A 19,206-nucleotide genomic window follows, 5' to 3' on the forward strand; every position below is an offset into this window, starting at 1 on the left:
TCTTCCTCTACACCCCCCCCCCCCCCCCCAATTTTTTTGCACATGTCGAGGAGCGTGTCAGGCTACATTTCACTGTGTGTTATACTTGTATAACTATGCATGTGACAAATAAAGAACCTTGAACCTTGAACCTGCAGTTCAAAAAAGTGCCCCTCCGACAGCCAAACCCATCTGTTCTCTGATTGGATTGTTTAATTTGTGATTGACATGACATTGACCAATCAGCTTAAAGGAAGAAAAATAGGGTCAAAATTCGTACTTGTAACTTGCAGGGTTTTTTTTGGCTAAGTCCACACACAAATCTTTTTTACGCACGCACAAATCTTTTTTACAAGTACAAAACCGATTTACAAGTACAAAATATTTATGACCACATTTTGAGCCCATATATAACAGCTATTAGAACTGAAAATGATGCCTCTTGGATGGTCTGTGCCATCATGTGATGGATTTAGTAGACTGGCCTAATCACCATAAGCAAGGCCTACCAAATAATTGGCTACACATCCCTGTGTTTGTGCATCTGTCAATTAAAGTGACCACATCTTAGAAAATACATCAATTAAAAAAAATGAAACATTAACAGCTGAGTTATAAATAAATTAAGCAGATATCCAGCTGTCTTACATATAAAAGACTGGCTGCAGAGAGTAACATTTTTTGTAAATGTTAAGTTTGTTTTGCTTTGGGTTTTGTTTTTGTTTTTTAAGTTGGACATTTTTAATATCAGTGTCTGTGAGGACTGACTCACTTTTGGGACCAGCCTCAAGTGATCATTAGAGGAACTGCAGTTTTTGCCTTTTCATAGGTTACCCCCTGGTCCACTGTGGCGATCTACTTTCTAAAGGTCACCCTGAAACACTTGTGAAATTAAATATCGGGTTTGTTTAATTGTAAAATTGTGTTTGTGAAATACACAGTCAAGTGATTGTGTATTTCACATTTTAGGTACCAAGCAAAGCAAATCTGTGCAAGCCTTGAGAGCAAAGTAAAAAATCTGTGTTTTTGACTTGAGAACCAGTATAAAGGAAAGTGTTTTGCCAACAAAACCCGCCAACACCTTTAGAAAATGCATCGCAGGTGTTTTCTTCAGTCAAATCTTGCAGTGAAAACCTATAAAAAATATATTGAGTATAGCCAAGAAGTCAATTTGACGGTTATTACTACCATTATCAGTTGCTTATGTTTTCTGTGAATTCATGCTTCTTTATCTAAGAATTCCTTCCAGCACACACTGTATGTGTCAGTGTAAATTTTCTAGAATTTCAAACTGATTTCCAATTTACTCAGTTTTATTTATATGGTACCCCTGCAACAGTCACTGCAAAGTATATTACACCATAAGTTAAAGATCCTACAGAGAAAATCCCAACAATCAGATGAACGCCCATGAGCATGCACTTGGCAACAGTGGGAAGGAGGGACTCGCTTTTGATAGTTCGGAAGAATAAGTCATCTGCTGTGACCAGTTGGGGTTGAGGGTGAGGTGATTGAGCCATGTTTCAAGATGTTCTAACTAAAGGATGAGCCTGCATTTTTGGAGCTACAGTGGTTCCAGTCTGGAGAGTTAGTAAATTTGTCTTTTTTTAATGAAGCATGTATTTTGTTTGTGCTAGCAGGAAAAATAAAGGTGTAACCGATACAATTAAAAAGTATTCTTGCATTCTGCAGTCTCCTTCTGTGGGTTATAAAGGCAAACTGCTGTTTAGACATTTATGAGGAAGTGATGAGGAAGCAGGATTTTTCCTGGACAGACAAGAAAATCAAACATGCTGGCGTCTTTGTTGCACTGTCATAACAGGGCAGTGGAGGAAGGGGAAAGAAGACACATGTTCAGGATCTACCTGTAGGCTGCTGCTGGAATTGAAATGAAACATGCACGTCAAGGTCAGAAGCTTTACCTGTAGTTGTTGCAGCTGCATATATCTGTGGCAGTGTGAACCTGTCTTTTCCCTCAGAGTTCAAACGTTACAGTGATAATGACTGCACAGAGCATTTTTGTGCCATAACAGTACTTAACAGCAGCACACATCTAAAAGCAGAGGAATTCATCAGTCTGGGAAATACTTGCTCAGTTAATTTGGTTCATCAGGAGAAAAAGAAATTTGTGTTTTGAACTGTTGGTTTGAAAAAACAAGGTTCTGGCAAATGTGTCTGTTTTCTGACCACATAATTTGTCCATTAACTGAAAGAATAATTGATAATTGATTAGAACATACACCTTTAGTGTAAATGCTTCATTGCGGCCTAAGGCAAATAAAACAGCCAAAGAGGGCAATTTTTGTTAATTTACAGCACTTTGGGTTTTCTAAGGAACCAACGGTTTGGTTATTCCTTCCTGTCATTGTTGTTTTTGTTGCCCCCTGCTGATTATGAGACAGTATGTGGTGCTGATTCTTAGAATTAGTTGGAAGAAGATTGACCCCCATAAAACTGTTCGGTTGTGTTTTCTGGAGTCAGTCTGTCCCACCAGAAAATCTTCTTACAGCGAGTGCACAACATCTGGTCACACCCTCCATCCTTCTGTAACGTAAAGCACAACACACGTATGAGCAAATTCAATCAGAAACTCTCTCTGAACTGCTCTGTGCTCGCAAGTTTGTACGAATGTGCTCAGGTGAGTGCAAACCTCTATTCTAGTGAAGCATTCAGGACAACTCTTGGTATTGTTGGCAATCCAGTTGTCGCTTAGTTTTTTTTCTGCAATGGACACCAGTAAATTGCAGCCATATCTATTTTCCAGCAGGCGCTTCCTCTCCCTGCTGCCACTGGCATAGTCCTCCCAGAGAGCCTTCACCCCCTCTAAGAGACACATAAAGGACACCAGCATCTACACTTGGACTAAACACACATGTGCATCGACTCAAAGCAATCATCCAGTTACCTCCTGTACTTTCAAACCTCCAAAGTCTCATTTGTGAAACAGTTTTACATTTACTGTGACTGGATGTTGTCATTTTCATTATTCTTTGAAACCTTTTTCTTGTGGTCACACAGCTGTGTACCTTGTGACTGTGGCAGGTCTATTATATATCTTTCAGCATATTTTTTCTTGGTCTCACACTTCCCCGTTCCATGGTATGTTTTTCTGCATATGACGCAGAAGGCAAAGCCGCACTCAGAGCAAAGTGCTGCCTTGCTGGATTTCTCCAAAATCACGGCAGAGCCGCAGGATGTTCGAGGGCAGTACGTCACATCTGCGAGACAAAAAGATGCCAAAAGAAATGAGATATTTATGAAAAAGAGCTAAAGATGTTCTTTTTACCAGGTCTAACCCAGAAATGTAATAAATAGATTCTGATCAGTCTATGAAAGCCTTCATCACACAATCAGTATAACAGCAACAGAAAGAAAACAGACCAGACATGCTGTCCAGAGTCTTCTGCAGCAGGAGACGGTCATAGCGGTCAAACAGCTTCTCCCCTACCAGACTCTGCACCTACAAACACAACAGAGATGAACAAGCAGAGACACAAAGTGAGACTGAGGTCAGCTGATCGAAATTCAAACACAGAGGTTTCATTTGAAACCTCTGTGTTTGAAACGCACAGTAAGGAAATGGTCAGCAGAGACTGAAGAGGCCCCGAGGGACTGTTTCCGTTCTACTGTGTGGGACAACCTCTGCAGCCCCCTGGAGGATGACCTCAACAGCATCACAGACTGCATTACAGATTACATGAACACCGTAGCCATCAAAAAGGTATGGTGTTTTTCTAACAACAAGCCATCGATAAATCCTGAAATTAAAGCTCTCCTCAAGGAGAAGAAGAGAGTCTTTAGATCTGGACACGAACAGGAGCTGAGAGTCGTCCAGAAGAAGCTGAAATGGAAGATAAGGCAAGGAAATGAAAACTACAGGAGGAAGATGGAAGAGCAGCTGCAACAGGACAACATCAGAGGGGTTTGGAACAGCCTGAAGACAATCTCAGGACAAAAACCAACCCCTCAGGCTGCAGGAGACTTGGGGTGGGTGAATGACCTAAATAATATTTTAATAGGTTTGATCAACCACCCACCCCTCCCACAGCATCGTCCCCCCCTGCTGCAATCTCCTTCAGGGACTGCCTCTCCTTCATCTCAGGACTTCACAACTCTCAGCTTCACGCCTCCCAGCTCCCAGTCATTACACCCACCCCCGGCTTCTGTGGACTCCAACATACACCACCCTCCCCCAAAATCCATTCTTTCTATCTCAGCACTTCAAGTGAGGAACGAGCTTCGCAAGATCAAGGTGCGGAAGGCTGCAGGTCCAGATGGCATCAGCTCCAGGCTCCTGAGATGCTGCGCAGATGAACTGTGTGGCATCCTAGGATATCTGCTCAACCTGAGCCTGTCACTGGGGAAAGTATCACAGCTGTGGAAGACATCCTGTGTGGTACCGGTACCAAAGACCTCCCATCCCAAGGACCTCAGCAGCTACAGGCCAGTACCCCTGACATCGCATCTGATGAAGAACCTCGAGAGGTTGGTTCTAAACCATCTGCGCCCCCTGGTGAGGTCTTCATTGGATCCGCTACAGTTTGCTTACCAGCCTGGCATTGGGGTGGAGGACGCCATCATCTACCTCCTGCACCGAGCTCTGACTCACCTGGAGAAGCCTGGAAGCACTGTTTAGCTGGAGCTATCGGGAGTGGACCAACACATGTCCCAGTGGATACTGGACTACCTCACAGGACGCCCACAGTATGTGAGGTCACAGGGCTGTGTCTCTGACACGCTGGTCTGCAGTATGGGGGCCCCACAGGGTGCCGTCACCGTCCTCTTCACCCTCTCCACGCTGCCACCTACAGAAGTTCTCTGACGACTCTGCCATAGTCGGCCTCATCACAGGTGAGGACGACTCAGAGTACAGACGGTGGACTCTGGACTTTGTAGACTGGTGTCAGCAGAGCCACCTGCTGATCAACGCCGGGAAAACCAAGGAATTGGTGGTGGACTTCCGGAGACGCAGACCCACCACACTGACACCGGTGAACATCCAGGGAGTGGACATTGAGATAGTGGACTCTTATAGGTACCTGGGTGTTCACCTGAATAATAAACTGGACTGGAGCCACAACGCTGATGCTCTTTACAGGAAAGGTCAGAGCAGACTCGACCTGCTGAGGCAGCTGAGGTCATTTGGAGTACAGGGAGCGCTTTTAAAGACTTTCTATGACTCTGTGGTGGCATCCGTCATTTTTTACAGTGTTGTATGTTGGAGCAGCAGTTTATCGGCAGCTGAGAGGAAGAGGTTGGATAAACTCATCAGGAAGGCCAGCTCTGTTCTGGGATGCACCCAGGACCAAGTGCAGGTGGTGGGAGACAGAAGGACTCTGGCCAAAATAACATCTCTGATGGACAGAGTCTCCCACTCCATGCATGTTGCTGAACTGCAGAGCTCCTTCAGTGACAGACTGCTGCATCCTAGATGCATGAAGGAGCATTTCCGCAGGTCCTTCCTCCCTGCAGCTGTCAGACTGTACAATCAGAACTGCTCCCAACAAACATAGATGTTTACATCTGCGCTGTAACTGCAATAAGTTAATCAACCGATTCACACTGCAACCTGGTTTGCCTCTTATCTGTAGTTATTTTTATTTAATTTAATAACTGTACAGTACTCTGTTTATAGTAACCATTGTCCTTAATGTAAATATGTAAGAAATATTGTGTATGTTTCTGTTCTGTGTACTGTTTGTTTGTATATGGGTCTTTCTGGCTGCTGTTAAAACCAAATTTCCCCGTGTGAGACAATTAAAGGATTATTCTATTCTATTCTATTCTATTCTATTTGACAAGAAAGGGCAGTCATCAGTTCTCCTTGTCTCCTCTGTGCTTGATCCTTCTACCTGTAGCTATTTTTAACAGCTTTTAAAATGTGTTTTGATATTAGATGAAAGGACCAAACACTACAGTTGTTGAAACCATTCTGCAGGTTGAAGGCTGCGTGTAGCTTCTACCTGTGCAGGTGTAGGGGCACCAGCGCAGTCTGCCTGAGGACAGGTGACATCCCGGACGTTCCCCTCTGTGATCTGAACCGTACAGAACTCGCAGAGACAGGCCCGGCAGAAGACGTGGCCACACGGTGACAGCTTCACGCACTCGGACCCGAGCCGGCCCATAAAACAAACCCCGCAGTCAAAGAAAGTGGTGGCAAACACTTTGTGTTTCTGGGCCGCATCATAAATCAAAATGTGGGACAGCAGAGTCTGTGATGGAGATAAAAAGAGACCAGAGAGGGTTTGCTCTTCACTCTGAGGAGAATCTGTGGGCTGGACCGGCAGAGAAGCAGCTCCAAGTTCACTTGGATCTAACGTGCCTGAGGAGGTGGAGGGAAGCAGCGATGAGAGAGAAGCATCTCCTTCATTTAAGAAATCTTCCCGGACACTTTGATGATGCTTGGATTTCTCTGCAGATGAAGAAAGATCATCCTGGAGATCAACATTAAACTCTGAGGCTTGGAGGATTGTCACATCTGGAGTGTGTGTGGTTTGGTTTTGGAGTGCAGGCTCTGGAGAAAGAGCTCTTTGATAATCTGAGGTTAGATCACTCTGGCTCTGGTGAGAGTTCAGATCATTCTGGTCATGCTTGCAGGAGTCTAAAGCCGAAGCTCCCTGAGAGTCTGCGCTGCTCCCGTCTGAAGGATTCTCCTGAACTTCCGAGGATGGTACAGAGAACTCTGGCTCTGAATTGTTCTTTGGTTCTGAGAGTTCAGCATCGTGTTGGTCCTGGTTATAATGCAGGGTGCTGCGTTCATCAGGAGGAAGATCCAGCTTACTGTGGATGTTCAGGAACCTCAGAGCATCTTCTCTGAGAAACTGCACCCAGGAGAAGAGCACCACAGCTCCCCCAGTGGCCTCATAGAGATCAGCGAGATGAGCACGCAGTGCAGCCAACTGTGGAGGGAGAGGGAGAATAGATTGTTGTCATCTTTACTGAGCCTCTACAATGTCCTGTGAACCTCTCACACACTGGCAGGCTGAACATGTGACCAACAATGACTTGACTGCTGATTACCTGTGTGTGAGTCAGCCAGCTGCAGGTGAGGCTGAAGGAGGGAGGGGAGGAGGAAGGGTAGTCTTCAGGAAGCCCAAAGTTCAAAAGCAGCGGTGGAAGGAAGGAAATATCATACTGACGCAGACTTTCACCTTAGAAAGAAAAATACGAGCTCATCAGATGAACTAATCTCTTTCTGTAATGTTTGTTTATTTGTTTTTAAATAATTTGGGTGTATTCGACAGAAAATATTTGATATATTCTGTCACATGAACACAAATAGCAAAAGCTATAAATGATGCTTGATGACATTAAGCTGTTCAAAGGTATATTTAATATAGATATATTTAATTCATACATCATACATTCCATTTAATGCCAACAAAAACATGCTCATTACATTGTTACGGGCTCGCCTAATGCAGAACAAGTGTTTAACTCATTTTACATCATTGGCTACATAAAACCCATTTTTATCTTAAGTAGATGATTAAGGCTGTAACAGTAAAGGTGCTTCCTAATATTCCAAACCAACATTTTCCAAAAACATCAGATCGGACCTTTTCGGTCCAACAGGGGCGTGTTTGACAACCCCGGCGCCTCTGATTTACCCTCTCTGAGAGCCACGCTGAAGCCGACAGGAAGCTCGACACATACTCGGATTTCTCCGGCAGACTTCGACTCGTCCCGAACAAACTCGTCCGCATCGAAAATACTCTGGAGAGCGAGCAGCTCGTCTTCCTGCTCCTCCAAGTCCTCAGTCATCCCTCCACTTCCTCCTCGGTCTGATTTTGTGAGAAGCCTTCCTTCTGTGGCTTCTTGCTTGACTCTGGGTCACACCAGCTGTTCCTGGTCCTTGTTTGTCCGTCCCTCTGACTCATCAGCGTATGATGTAAGAAGCAAAGTACAGGCAGCAACCTCAGCCTACTGTAACCCTGCTGCTAATGCAAACCAGTCTAACAGGCCAATCAGCATGTTTGTTTGTTTTTTAGTACTAATACTCCTTAATAGTCCATTTTGCACTTTTATTTGCAATCCATGTCTCTATGAACCCAACAATACAGTACACTATTAAACTCCTCTCTCCTTTAATTTACTGAAACACATTACAGAAGAATACTCCCTGCTCCTCTGTGAACGTTTCTCCTTTAAGTTCCTCACAAAGTGATCTAAGAGTGCTTTGTTAAATTAGCTAAGTCAATATTAGACATAATGAAACAGAAATTTTAATATCCATCAGTTGTGGCTCTAATTTTCCATCACATTGACTTGGCTTTGGCTCTAGAACTTTTTCTCTGCCTTGCTCAACAGCTTTAGTTCTCTCTGGGATTCGAACTGGACACTCTGGGGGCTTTTTTGGATTTCAAGATGGCAGACAAAGCCCTGGGACTTCTTTGATACATCATTTTTCTGGGCACTGTTAACAGATGCTGGAAAGAAAGAAATACAGTATTTACATGCTCTATTCTTCCAAAACTAAATTAGCATTTCACAAATTCTCTGCATCATCAATTGTTCTCTAAATATCATTTTATTATTCAGATAAGTGATTCATATATTCAAAGCACTTGTGACAAACTGTCATCAAATATTTTAAGGTTGCTGAAGTTTGGCTCTAACTGTTGGGTGGAGAGGCTCTGACTCCCACCTGACACCCGGATGCACTCTTTCTTGTGTCTTTCTTCCCAGGAGTTGAGCTTGCAGGTCCTGGAGCAGTAGAAGACCTTGTTGCAGCACCTGCCCAGGGTCAGATTCATGGACACGGACCGACCGCAGTGAAAGCAGAACTTTAACACTGGTTTCCTGAGAACAGGTTTACACATAAAGAAAGAGAAGTTCCTGAAAGCTGTGTTTAGATTAGGTAACAGAGAGCAGAAAAATAGGAACAAGAGCAGCACCTTACTGTAGATGAATGTGAGTGTATGCGTACCTGTGGTCTCCTGCTTCCTCTGGGAGGCTTTTACTTTTGGGAGGGACACACACAAACACACTTATAATTTAAAGCCATTTTCAACAATGAGAGCAAGTGTTAGCAGGAGTCCTTAGCAGTAACATATAGCACTGTGCTAACGTCTTGCACCACTCCTCATTTCCGGCCCTGTAGATGTTGATCCATCCTCAGCAAAAATGGTCTCAGTGACTGTCAAGGAAGTCAAGGAAGGGAAGCAGGGAGAAATGTCTGGGGCTTGCCAAATTACACAAGAACTATACTGAAAATCAGTGGCAACAGGTCTGAGTAATGACTCTAAAAATGATATTTTTGGTTTGAATTGGTATGTACAGAGGAGGTCAGGAGAGAGGTACAGCAGTGAGTGTCTACAGCCATCTGTAAAACAGGGTGGAGGCTCTGTGATGGTTTGGGTTTGCATTTAAGCCAGTGCCGTTTGAGATCTTGTCAAAACCGATGGAGTTACGAATTCAGAAAAGCACTGTCAGATTTTCATCCACCATACAGTTCCATACGTGTGAGTGGTTGCGTATGTAGGATCAGTGAAGCAGGACTTTGCTGTGAGTGTTTACATGTCACCCTGATGCAAAGACCTGTTAATGCTGTTTACCCGGCTTAGCCAGGAATTTAGGAAATTTGTGTTGGTTTTCTCTTGTGGACATTTACTGGCTATTCTGATGTTTTAGCTCCATGCGCAGTCTACAAATGAGGCAAAATGAACTCTTAAGACTTGAACCACTTCATCCATTTATTAGTCAGCTGTTCAAGGAAAACGAAATACTCAATGTTAAAAATAGTCTTCAAAAGTCATTAAAGTGTTTATGAACAGAGGTGAAAAAGTCAAAATGGCATAGCAGGGACTCAGTGCTTACATACATATATACATCAGTGATGTGCGACTTTGCACCACTTTTCTGTTTTTCAAGGTTTCTCTTAGAAGCCTTTCAACTTGTAACATTATCATAATTTTTAAGACAAACAAACAGACGGGTTAGAGTAGGATGAGATCAGTTAGTATTTAAATACTATCCAAATGTTCAAATCACAATGTCATAATCGCACCATGTTCTTAGGTCTTCATGTGGAAAATCTGCGTCTCATACCTTGCACTATAAACATGGGCTTGGATTGAAAAGCTATTTAAATGACTGTAAGGAAATTCCCTTCACAATTCCACTGAGGAAGTTAAGATAAGTGTGCTGTGCTGAGTGATAAGGGATGTAGAGAAACAAGCGGGGTGGGGGCCGAACTTCTCAAGCTTTGGTCTCGACCTCTAGTGTGAAGCTTTCCATGGGTCCTTTGCTCAGGGCCTTGATGTCATCCAGGAGAACGGTGGGGGTCAAAATGTGGGAAGACCCTGTATAGGATAAAGATAAATAAATTGCATTAAAAAACAAACAAACAAACAAACAAAAGAAAAGTCCTGTCATAATTCCGCTCTGCTCCAGTAGGGGGTGTAAAACAGCAGGAAATAACGTATAATAAGTGTAATCTTAAAACTCAGTGGAACCTTCCCGATAATCGTCACAATCATAGCTCTCCTTAGTTCATGTGCTGCAAGCTAATATTTCCCCAGCATTCTGACTTTCTGCGCGCCTGTTTGGTACGAAGCATTGTCCAGCTGTTTCCTTGCACTGAGTCTTACCAATGATGACCTCGCAGGTTTTCATTGCCCTGGTGACCTCGTAGGCGCAGCGCATCTCAGAGAAGCTGATCCCTCCTATAACAAAGATGATGAGACGTGAGCCAGTCCGGCGGTCATCCTGAGTGCTGGCTCTGTGCTTCTGCCGTGCGCTGTGGAGAAGAAGGAGGGGCATCGGAAATATTAACTGACAGAGCCTTAAAGAAGAAAAAGCAGACGCTGCTTCTTACTGTTGAAACTGGAAAATCGACCTCATTCACCTCAATCAACCCTCTAAGAAACAGAAAGTGGATGTGGAGAGATAAATCACACAGACTGACTGTATAAGCATAACTAAGTGACACAACAACACAAAACTGTAGGGTTGTTAAACTGTATATTCTTCAGTTAGAAAGAAACCAAAACAGCAGCCCAGTTCCAGCCTGGTCACTCACAAAAACCCACCTCACAGCCCCGGAGCCATTCCAGGCAGCAGGACACTCGGACTGGTGCGGCCACTCTTTGGTGTCCAGTTTGTTCTCCACGACATCCTGGAAGTAACGCATGTTTTAGAGATCATGTGACATGGGGAGCAAATCTGTTTTGCAAGCCAGTAACAATTTTAAAGTGCAGTAACCTTCACTCGCTGAGGGGTCCTACCTACATTAAATTTATATGCACATGGTCCAGTGGTCATCTTCTAAATGTTACGCAACGTGTATCTCTTTGACCATCATGCGCATACTTCAGTTTTCTTTATATTTGTAACACAAGTTTCAGTCACTCTGTAAAACGATTTATTTTGTGGGTGACGTCACAACTTAAAAGCAGAAGTCGTGCCATTAACAGAGCTAATTAACAGAAGAACACATGATGAGTAATTTTGGTGCCAAGGGAAGGTGTGATAATAACATAACTACATCATGCATTAGTAGATGTCAAAACACAGGCTACTGCTTGACAAACAATTTGCTTTCCTCAAACTCAAAGTCTCACTGTTTTTTTGCATCATGCACCTTTATGCTTAGAAATACTTGAGACTAGCAGACGAGCTTTAAGTTATCTGCAGCAGATATTCAGCTCCTACACATCAAATCAATTTGTCTTCTGCTGCAAGAGGAAACATTTTAACCGCATTTGACAGGAAACCAGGTGCTCAGGTGAAGACCACTGATGTTTTTCTTCTTCTTTTTTTCCCATGTAATAACAGGAAATGCAAGTGAAGATGAGAAGAAACGAGCTCATGTTACAGATCCTATAACATGGAGTTAGATTCTAATCTAATATAAACTTATTTTCACAGTAACCTGTAAGATGATTACTAAAAGGCTCCTCTCAGTTTTGTTTGCTATTAAGAGCCTCCTCTTCATTGGATACACTCCATCTGATTAACAACATGGATTTACAGAACTGAGACTGAGTGAAGAGAAGAGTTTGGGGGAAAACTGCTAATGGGGGTATTTCCACCTCTCAGTTCCACACCCATTTCAGAGAAACGGCTTCGGCAGCTGAGTTTTAAGAGCAAGTATATATTTTCTTTTCATGATTTGTGGTTGACAGGTCACATGACTTACCAAAGTGAAAACAAAGCACAGTGAAAAGGTACATTTAGAAAAGAAAACCAAAAACTGGCAGCACAGCGAATTTCACACAAACAAAGGACAAAGATTTTCACCCAACATACTTATAAGACAATAAAAACACTAGTTCTGAGGGACTGAGACAGAAACAGAAGGACCATCCTCTGAAGAAAAACAACAAGGCAACAACTAGTGCCTTGTTGTGGTTTACACTTGCTAGGATGCAGAAAACGGTACAGAACAACACAAACTTGTGTGACACAGCTTATCAGATGACCCGAATCTGATAACCTCCTTTTGTTCTGCTTCCATAGTTGTGCTCATGAATGCCCCTTAGATGAGGACTGGGGTAGCACAATGAAACAGATACAGTTACATGTTCAGTTTGGCATCAACTACTCTAATGACCGCTCAAGGCTGGGTACACAACAGAGTCGGCTCACACATGTTCAAATGCCCCAAATCAGCAATGAAATGAACAAATGTTTACAGCCTGAAATAAAAACTGCTTTTGGCAATGGATAAATTCATCCTTTATAACAACTGTGCGCCAGGGTAACTTTTTATTTATAACTCAAACATTTGTACTTGCAGAGGCTCAAAGCTTTGATTGACAGGTGTCGAAAAAGTTCATTCCACCAACTGAACTGAAACCTCTACACCCCGTCTGTGTGTTGGTGTCTGTAGAGCAGTTTTACTTTCACTGTCTAAAGCATAATATGGACTCAAGTGAGCTACAACAAAGCCCGCAAGTTTCTACTTTAGTTTCATTGAATTTAGTTTTAGATAGATTAATAAAATCCATCACTTAGCAATCATTAGCAGCTAGCAGAATCGGTGAATTGCAAAGGTACAGTTTATGGATGCTTACTAATGCAGAGACAATGGGTGCAAAGACAAGCTAGGATACCACATGATGATGTCACTGACCTCCATCACATCTTTTATGGTGGGGATCCATCTGGAAAGGCTGTATCTCTCCTCTTGGGAACGCTCTCGTCGGTTGGGTTTACGAGAGAAGAAACTGGGCTGGAAATAAAAGTACATCAATGAAAACTTAAAAAAATGGATAAATCAAAACACTGAAACGTTTTCCTTTTCTCAACCTACCGTTATGATGATGGGCACGCCCAGCTCTTTCCAGTTCTGGATATACTCCGGTTCTCCCTCGATCTTTACATGCTCAATAAGTTTGTTTAAGTTTTCCTCGGTTGTCCCTGTTTACAAACACCAAACAACCAAAAAGCAAAAAAGACAGATGGACAAATTAGCACCTCTAATTTTTAGTCAAAAAAAGTTGCTGTCAGCGTTAATCTCGTTAAAATGACGTTAACGCCATAACCGCATTAACGCTGCAAATCTCGGTTAGCGAGTTAACGCGGATCGCCCCGTGTGAGGGGCTGCACGGTGCTAATGCGTTAACGAGCTAACCGCGCTACCGCTGTGCAGGCCTTGTGTGGGGAGATCTGCGTTAGCTCGCTAATGGAGATTTGCTGTGTTAATGCAGTTATGGCGTTAACGTCATTTTAATGAGATTAATGCTGACAGCACTACTTTATTCACGAGAAGGCTGATGTACCGTTCAGGCTGAAGATGTAGAGCAGCACAGCTCTGATCTTGTCATGTTTACTGTATGGGTTCAGCAGCACAGGCAGCAGAGTCCTCATGGGATCTTTCACCTTTAACCCATCCACATCGGCGCCTACTGCAAGGTCCTGCACAGAAACATACAGCATATTACACATAGTACACATGACACACTTCCCTAAAGCTTTGATTAGAAGGTCACACTTGGCCGCATACAGTAACGGTACTCTGCAGGTCAGGAAGAGTGTGACTGCTAGATCTTGATAACAGAGCATAAACAGACCTGTTCAGCTTTGCAGAGTTTCTCCACATTGTTTGCGAAATGTTTCATGCAGTCCTCAGCCAGCTGCAGATGAATCGTTTTCTAGAATCCAGGCAGAAAACTGTTAAAAACATCAGGTCAACCCTATGTAATAACAGGCTGCAGAGGCGCCACACCCGACCACAATATAAGGATTGCGTAGCCCTTACAATAATAATAATTGTTGTAAGAGTTGTATCTGTCTTAAAACCAACAACAAGATCCTGGAGAAAATTCTGCTTTAATCTCACATTTCAGATGAACACATAACTTCGAAGTAAGTTCAGTTATCCCTACATAAGTTTTACTGCATACCTCTGTCATCTGTTTACGGAACGCAGGCATCTTCTTCATCATTTGAGCCAAATTGCTAATTGTGATCTGGGGAAACAAAAAACATACATATATATTAATATATATGAACACATTAAATGTTTGCTCAAGATATGCTTTTCAAAATGAAACGATCACACAAGCAGAAACCACTGCACTGTACCTTCCCATCTGGCTGTTTCTTGCTAGCAGATATCTCCTTCACCATCTTGGGAATTTGCCTGTTGTAGGGAAAACAAAAATGTTAAGATGAGTGTTCTGACAACAAGAAGAAGATATTGCCATACTTCTGGTTTCGCACACTTACGCTGAAACCTCTGCGATGTGCTGGTGCCTCAGCTTCACCCAGAGCATGTCATCCTCATTCAGCAGGGCCTGCTTCTCTAAGCCGTCTCTAGCCTTGTACCTGGACACAAAATGACCCAGAATAGCAGTATCTAGTTTCTCATGAGCACAAGAGTATGAAGCAGTAAGCAGATTATACACATATATCTCTATATCTATCGCTCTATATAAAATACAGGAAGTAGACTGCATTACTTATAGGTATCGTTTTCTATATCAATGAGATCGTAGGCCATGGCCTGGTAGGTCAGCTCGTGCAGGATGGGGGTCACAGGATCAAAGCCTCTGTCGACTATCAGCAACTGGGCTTGGGTCTTCTCCTGGTGATGTAGGGGGAAAAAAAAGTTATATATTATTAAATTATATATAAAAACGGGGATAATTCACTTCCACGGAGCAAGCTGTCCAAACTTTTGCCTTTTCAAATTTATAGTAAAGGGAACTGTTTAATGTGCTTGAGGCAAAGGAGGGATTATTTTATTCTTTCATGTGATAAACAATACAGTATTTTAAAATTCCCATTTACTCCCAGGGCTACGACCTTGTTTATCCTGAAACCATCCTTTGTTCGGCAGGCCTCTCACCTTTTTCTTGCCACTGTCATCCAGCTGGTAGTGTGTGTCCAGCTTCCGGTCCACCAGCTCTGCAAGGAGTTTGGCATTCTCCATGTTGCCGTCTCTAGTTATGATATAAATGTTGTTTCCGTCAGTCAAGTGAACATTGAGGTCAAGGTTAATCCAGTAGTTGTAAAACACAAAACTGTATTTTCTGTAAATAACAGCTGCACTCTGCTCTTTACATATCTTTACACTCTTACTTTCATCAGGCTGAATAGGATCAGCGCTGCTGTGAGCGAGTAACCTCACTTGCTCAACTACCATGTGATTCTTTCTACACATAGCTATTTCTTTGAACAGTGAACGTTATAAGATATATGTCTACTATATTCACTCGGAACAAACACATTCTAAAACCAGTCTGTTCAAAGAAACAAGTGATACCAACGCTTTGTTTTCAAGCCCAGCATTATTCCTGCCATTAATACGGAACCTATTCTGACTTTTTCTCCTAAAAAGTTTCACTCTGCTTGGGGGCTCGGGTGTATTGTTACCTAAGACACTACATGTTGTCTGACTTACTTCTTGTATCGGATCCCTGGGTACTCGTCTAATGTGGCACAGAGCGTAACGAGCTGGCCTGCCAGTGTCTCCAGTGTCTTCGTTTTGTCCTGACTCTTGGGGCTGTAGATGCTTCGGAAAGCCCCGGGATTATCGCAGGTGAAAACCTTCAAAGTATTTAACACCACAGTGTAAACCACAGCCGTCATCATTAAAGTTCCAGAAGATACAAATTGAGCACAAGGATCATTTTTAATTTCTCATTGTTTCCGGAACTCGAGGCTATAATACATTAAGCACCTGCTTGTGTGTTTCTTTGTCTGATCACATCTCCTAGATAATCAGCAGATGAGCAATCAAACCTGGTACACAGATATATCGTAAAGGTTCTCATCTATATCAGAAATTATGACACCATTGTGTTTCCTAACATCTGCCTAGTAACAGGCTAAAGTGACCCATTTTCAGAATATATGCACATATACCACCTTTTACTTCAATGACAACATCTAATTCACATCAACATACGATGAATTACACATGATACGATGGCAGCATGTTGCCTGCCAAACAGGAAGCAAGCGGCTAATAAACAAACAAACCCCGTTTTAAGCCTTTGTGAACCTACAACACCTGGTGAAAGTAACAACTCATATCTGCAAAAGCTGAATTCACCAGTGTTTTCTTTCGCTCACTGCAGCAAGACAATGCCAGTAACGCGTATACAACAGTAGTTTTCTGTTTCTGCAACTATCCCACCTGCAGCCAAAACCCATTGAGAACACACAGTGAATTATAAACGGGAAAGGTTGACAACGAAGCCGCTGAAATGCTATAGCAAGGAAAAATGTGAAGCTACAGGATTTACTTTCTTTAGGACTTCAAGAAACACCCTACACAAGGCAAATTCCCTTCCTTCAACAACAGGCAAGTGCACAGCCTGCGTGCGTGCCTGTCAACTGAGGGGAATTTTGACAAAAAGAGGAAATGGACTATTACAAAATAAACTAAAAAAAAAGAACACTTGGCTAAATTTTAAACACTTACTTGTGCTTCCTGAGGCATGAAAGAGATGTTTATTTCCTTGCAGACCCTTATGTGTTTTCCACAGGCTTGCCTCATTTTGTTGAACAGGTCATCAGGGCAGTCTGCAGATCAAAAAAGCTTTCAGTGCCCACTTTGATCGTAAAAGGTATATCTGCTATTTGGCTGATGAAGCAGATTTAAGCACCAACACAGGAGTTACCTACAGTCAGTGAAATAGACGTACGCAGCTTTGTATTTGGGTTTGGGCTTGAAATCCTTTATAAAGGCATCCACACACTATGAAAAAAAAATAGATTTAAGAACTCACAGAGTTTGGCAGTGATATGTTAAAGAAATGAAAATGAAAAAGTTTTAACAGCAAACCTTAGCAGTAGGTGTCATAAAGTAAATGGACTTCATTTCGAGAACAGGCTCTCTGCTTTTGAACAGGTCCTCCACAACTAGAAACAGAATACTAGTAGTCAAAAGTAGCTAAAGACATACACGCACAAATTATCTTTGATCAAATAGCTTCGTGATGTAAAAATAAATAAAAGGACATCATTCCACCTACTTGTTATCTTCTCTGACATCAGGTCGGACATTTTGCAGCATGACGAGAGGAGCTTGGTGGTGAAAGGATCCAGAATCAATATCTGTGAAGAAGACAACGTGAAAATGCTCCTTTAATTATGCGTTAAACAGTAATATACTCCCATGCTATGCAGCACCACATATCGAGACAAAGCGTATGAGTGAGAATCAATCATATCAAAGCTGAATCTGTAACTCGGAGCTTGTCCATTTATCCAAGTACAATCCTGGGACTCTGTACTGAGCACATGGTGGGTTTCTTACCTTCCATACTTCAGAGTTTCTGCAGTCTGTAATAATTGTGTCCTGTATTCCTGTAAGGAGCACATAACATGACAACATGTAAACACAACAATAATCTGAAAACAAATTATCGTTCATGATGTCACTGTTTAAGCTACCTCTTAGTTCAAGTGTGCAAAACAGAAAATGATGTAATCAGAACTGCAAATATCCATTATCTCGCTACTTATGCATAAAATTAAAACATATTAGAACGTTTATAGCCTAATGTATAAAAGTTATGCAGTTGTGTTTCGTAATATTTCAGAGTCTTGGTACAATTGATTTTTCATATGTGTTTGGGTCATACCACGTGAGCGTGAAAGGGTGTGGTACTAGTAGTTTTCTAGATAATGGAATTTTAAAATAGCTCCTCAAAAAAAAAGTGCCAGAAAAACTCAGATCCCGTCACTTTTTTTTTTTTTTTTGTGAGATAACAGTGAGGTCCTGGAGTTTTACATATTTTATCTTAAGTAGTAAACTTAAACTTAGTTGGGGGGGTTTCGGCAGTTTAAAAAAAATTGATTAATTAAGAAGGAATGACCTTTGAACCAACTAAAGTATTTACGTACTGCCAAGGTTATGTCAGCTTTCATGAGTGGAGTATTAAGAACAAAGGCTATTTCTGTCTAACTCTGTTACTTGATTATTAGCCTGCTATTGTGCAAACCTGAGTGATAGCACTCTCATTAATTTAGGGACAACTGTTCAGCGACCTTATGGTCATTTTGTAGCCTGTAGTGCGTAAACTTGAATCATCCATACATCTATCCCAGCTGTCACAGGGCGAAAGGTGGGGTACAGGTCACCAGTCTGACAGAGTTCTAACACATGTCAGCAGCAACAAAACTTCATTACCGCTGTTCTACTGGGCTGCATTAGTCTTAGCTGCTTGTTTGACCCTCATTTTAACGGCAACACAAACCAGCCTTCTTGGTGACATAACCTAACCACAGCCAACAAGAGGAAGGCAAGACATCAGGATAAGGATACAAATAATACGCCAGACTTGTAGCAATCCCGCTGCATAAACGAGGTGCGGTTGCAGACGTACAGTGACCTCACCCATGGCTACTGCTACAAACAAGTAGCCTAAAAAAGTCGTTATGTTCTGACCGGGCCAAGTGTTAGGTCAAGTTGCGTCTGCGGCTTTTTCCTCTATCGGTTCTACTGCGTTTCGTAAATTTGTAATTTTCCGCTCAAAGGGAACAGCTGAATGAAAATGTTCGCTGTTATTCCAAAAGCTAAAGATGCGCAGGAAGAGGTTAGCTAAAACAGCTCACAGTTCACGTGCTAAACAAACGCCGTTGTGCTATTTTTCAAGAGCAGGAAATACTCTCCTGTTGGAGTAAACTTACTTTTCCAAACTATTCTTTTCAGCCCGTGATCTGAGCCCGTTGCCATCTTGTTTTTTTCCCCCACTGCGCCGCTTCCCTTCGAGAAATTCACGAAGACAAACTCTGACGTCATTCGCGTCACCAAGTGTGCGACAG

General features: G+C 42.4%; 2 protein-coding genes across 2 annotated transcripts; both read right to left on the reverse strand.

Moving 5' to 3' along the window:
- Positions 1-1,274: 1,274 nt before the first annotated feature.
- Positions 1,275-8,235, reverse strand: LOC113009710 (E3 ubiquitin-protein ligase RNF14-like). Its single transcript, XM_026148181.1, has 7 exons — positions 7,590-8,235; positions 7,000-7,130; positions 5,943-6,878; positions 3,361-3,439; positions 3,006-3,197; positions 2,630-2,802; positions 1,275-2,523 (listed from the first exon to the last, which is right to left on the reverse strand). Exons 1-7 carry the CDS (start codon positions 7,741-7,743, stop codon positions 2,404-2,406), a joined length of 1,785 nt encoding a protein of 594 aa, XP_026003966.1. The 5' UTR covers positions 7,744-8,235; the 3' UTR covers positions 1,275-2,403.
- A 1,414-nt stretch (positions 8,236-9,649) lies between these two features.
- stxbp3 (syntaxin binding protein 3) lies at positions 9,650-19,198 on the reverse strand. Its single transcript, XM_026147505.1, has 19 exons — positions 19,072-19,198; positions 17,696-17,745; positions 17,412-17,493; positions 17,222-17,298; positions 17,062-17,134; positions 16,859-16,959; positions 15,833-15,978; positions 15,278-15,371; positions 14,889-15,013; positions 14,656-14,754; positions 14,512-14,569; positions 14,331-14,396; positions 13,998-14,078; positions 13,707-13,842; positions 13,238-13,344; positions 13,058-13,156; positions 11,013-11,098; positions 10,572-10,720; positions 9,650-10,283 (listed from the first exon to the last, which is right to left on the reverse strand). The coding sequence occupies exons 1-19, from the start codon at positions 19,181-19,183 to the stop codon at positions 10,180-10,182; spliced, it is 1,845 nt and encodes a 614-aa protein (XP_026003290.1). The 5' UTR covers positions 19,184-19,198; the 3' UTR covers positions 9,650-10,179.
- Positions 19,199-19,206: the final 8 nt, after the last annotated feature.

Source organism: Astatotilapia calliptera, chromosome 17 (assembly GCF_900246225.1).
Source record: "Astatotilapia calliptera chromosome 17, fAstCal1.2, whole genome shotgun sequence".
Classification (NCBI taxonomy): domain Eukaryota; kingdom Metazoa; phylum Chordata; class Actinopteri; order Cichliformes; family Cichlidae; genus Astatotilapia; species Astatotilapia calliptera.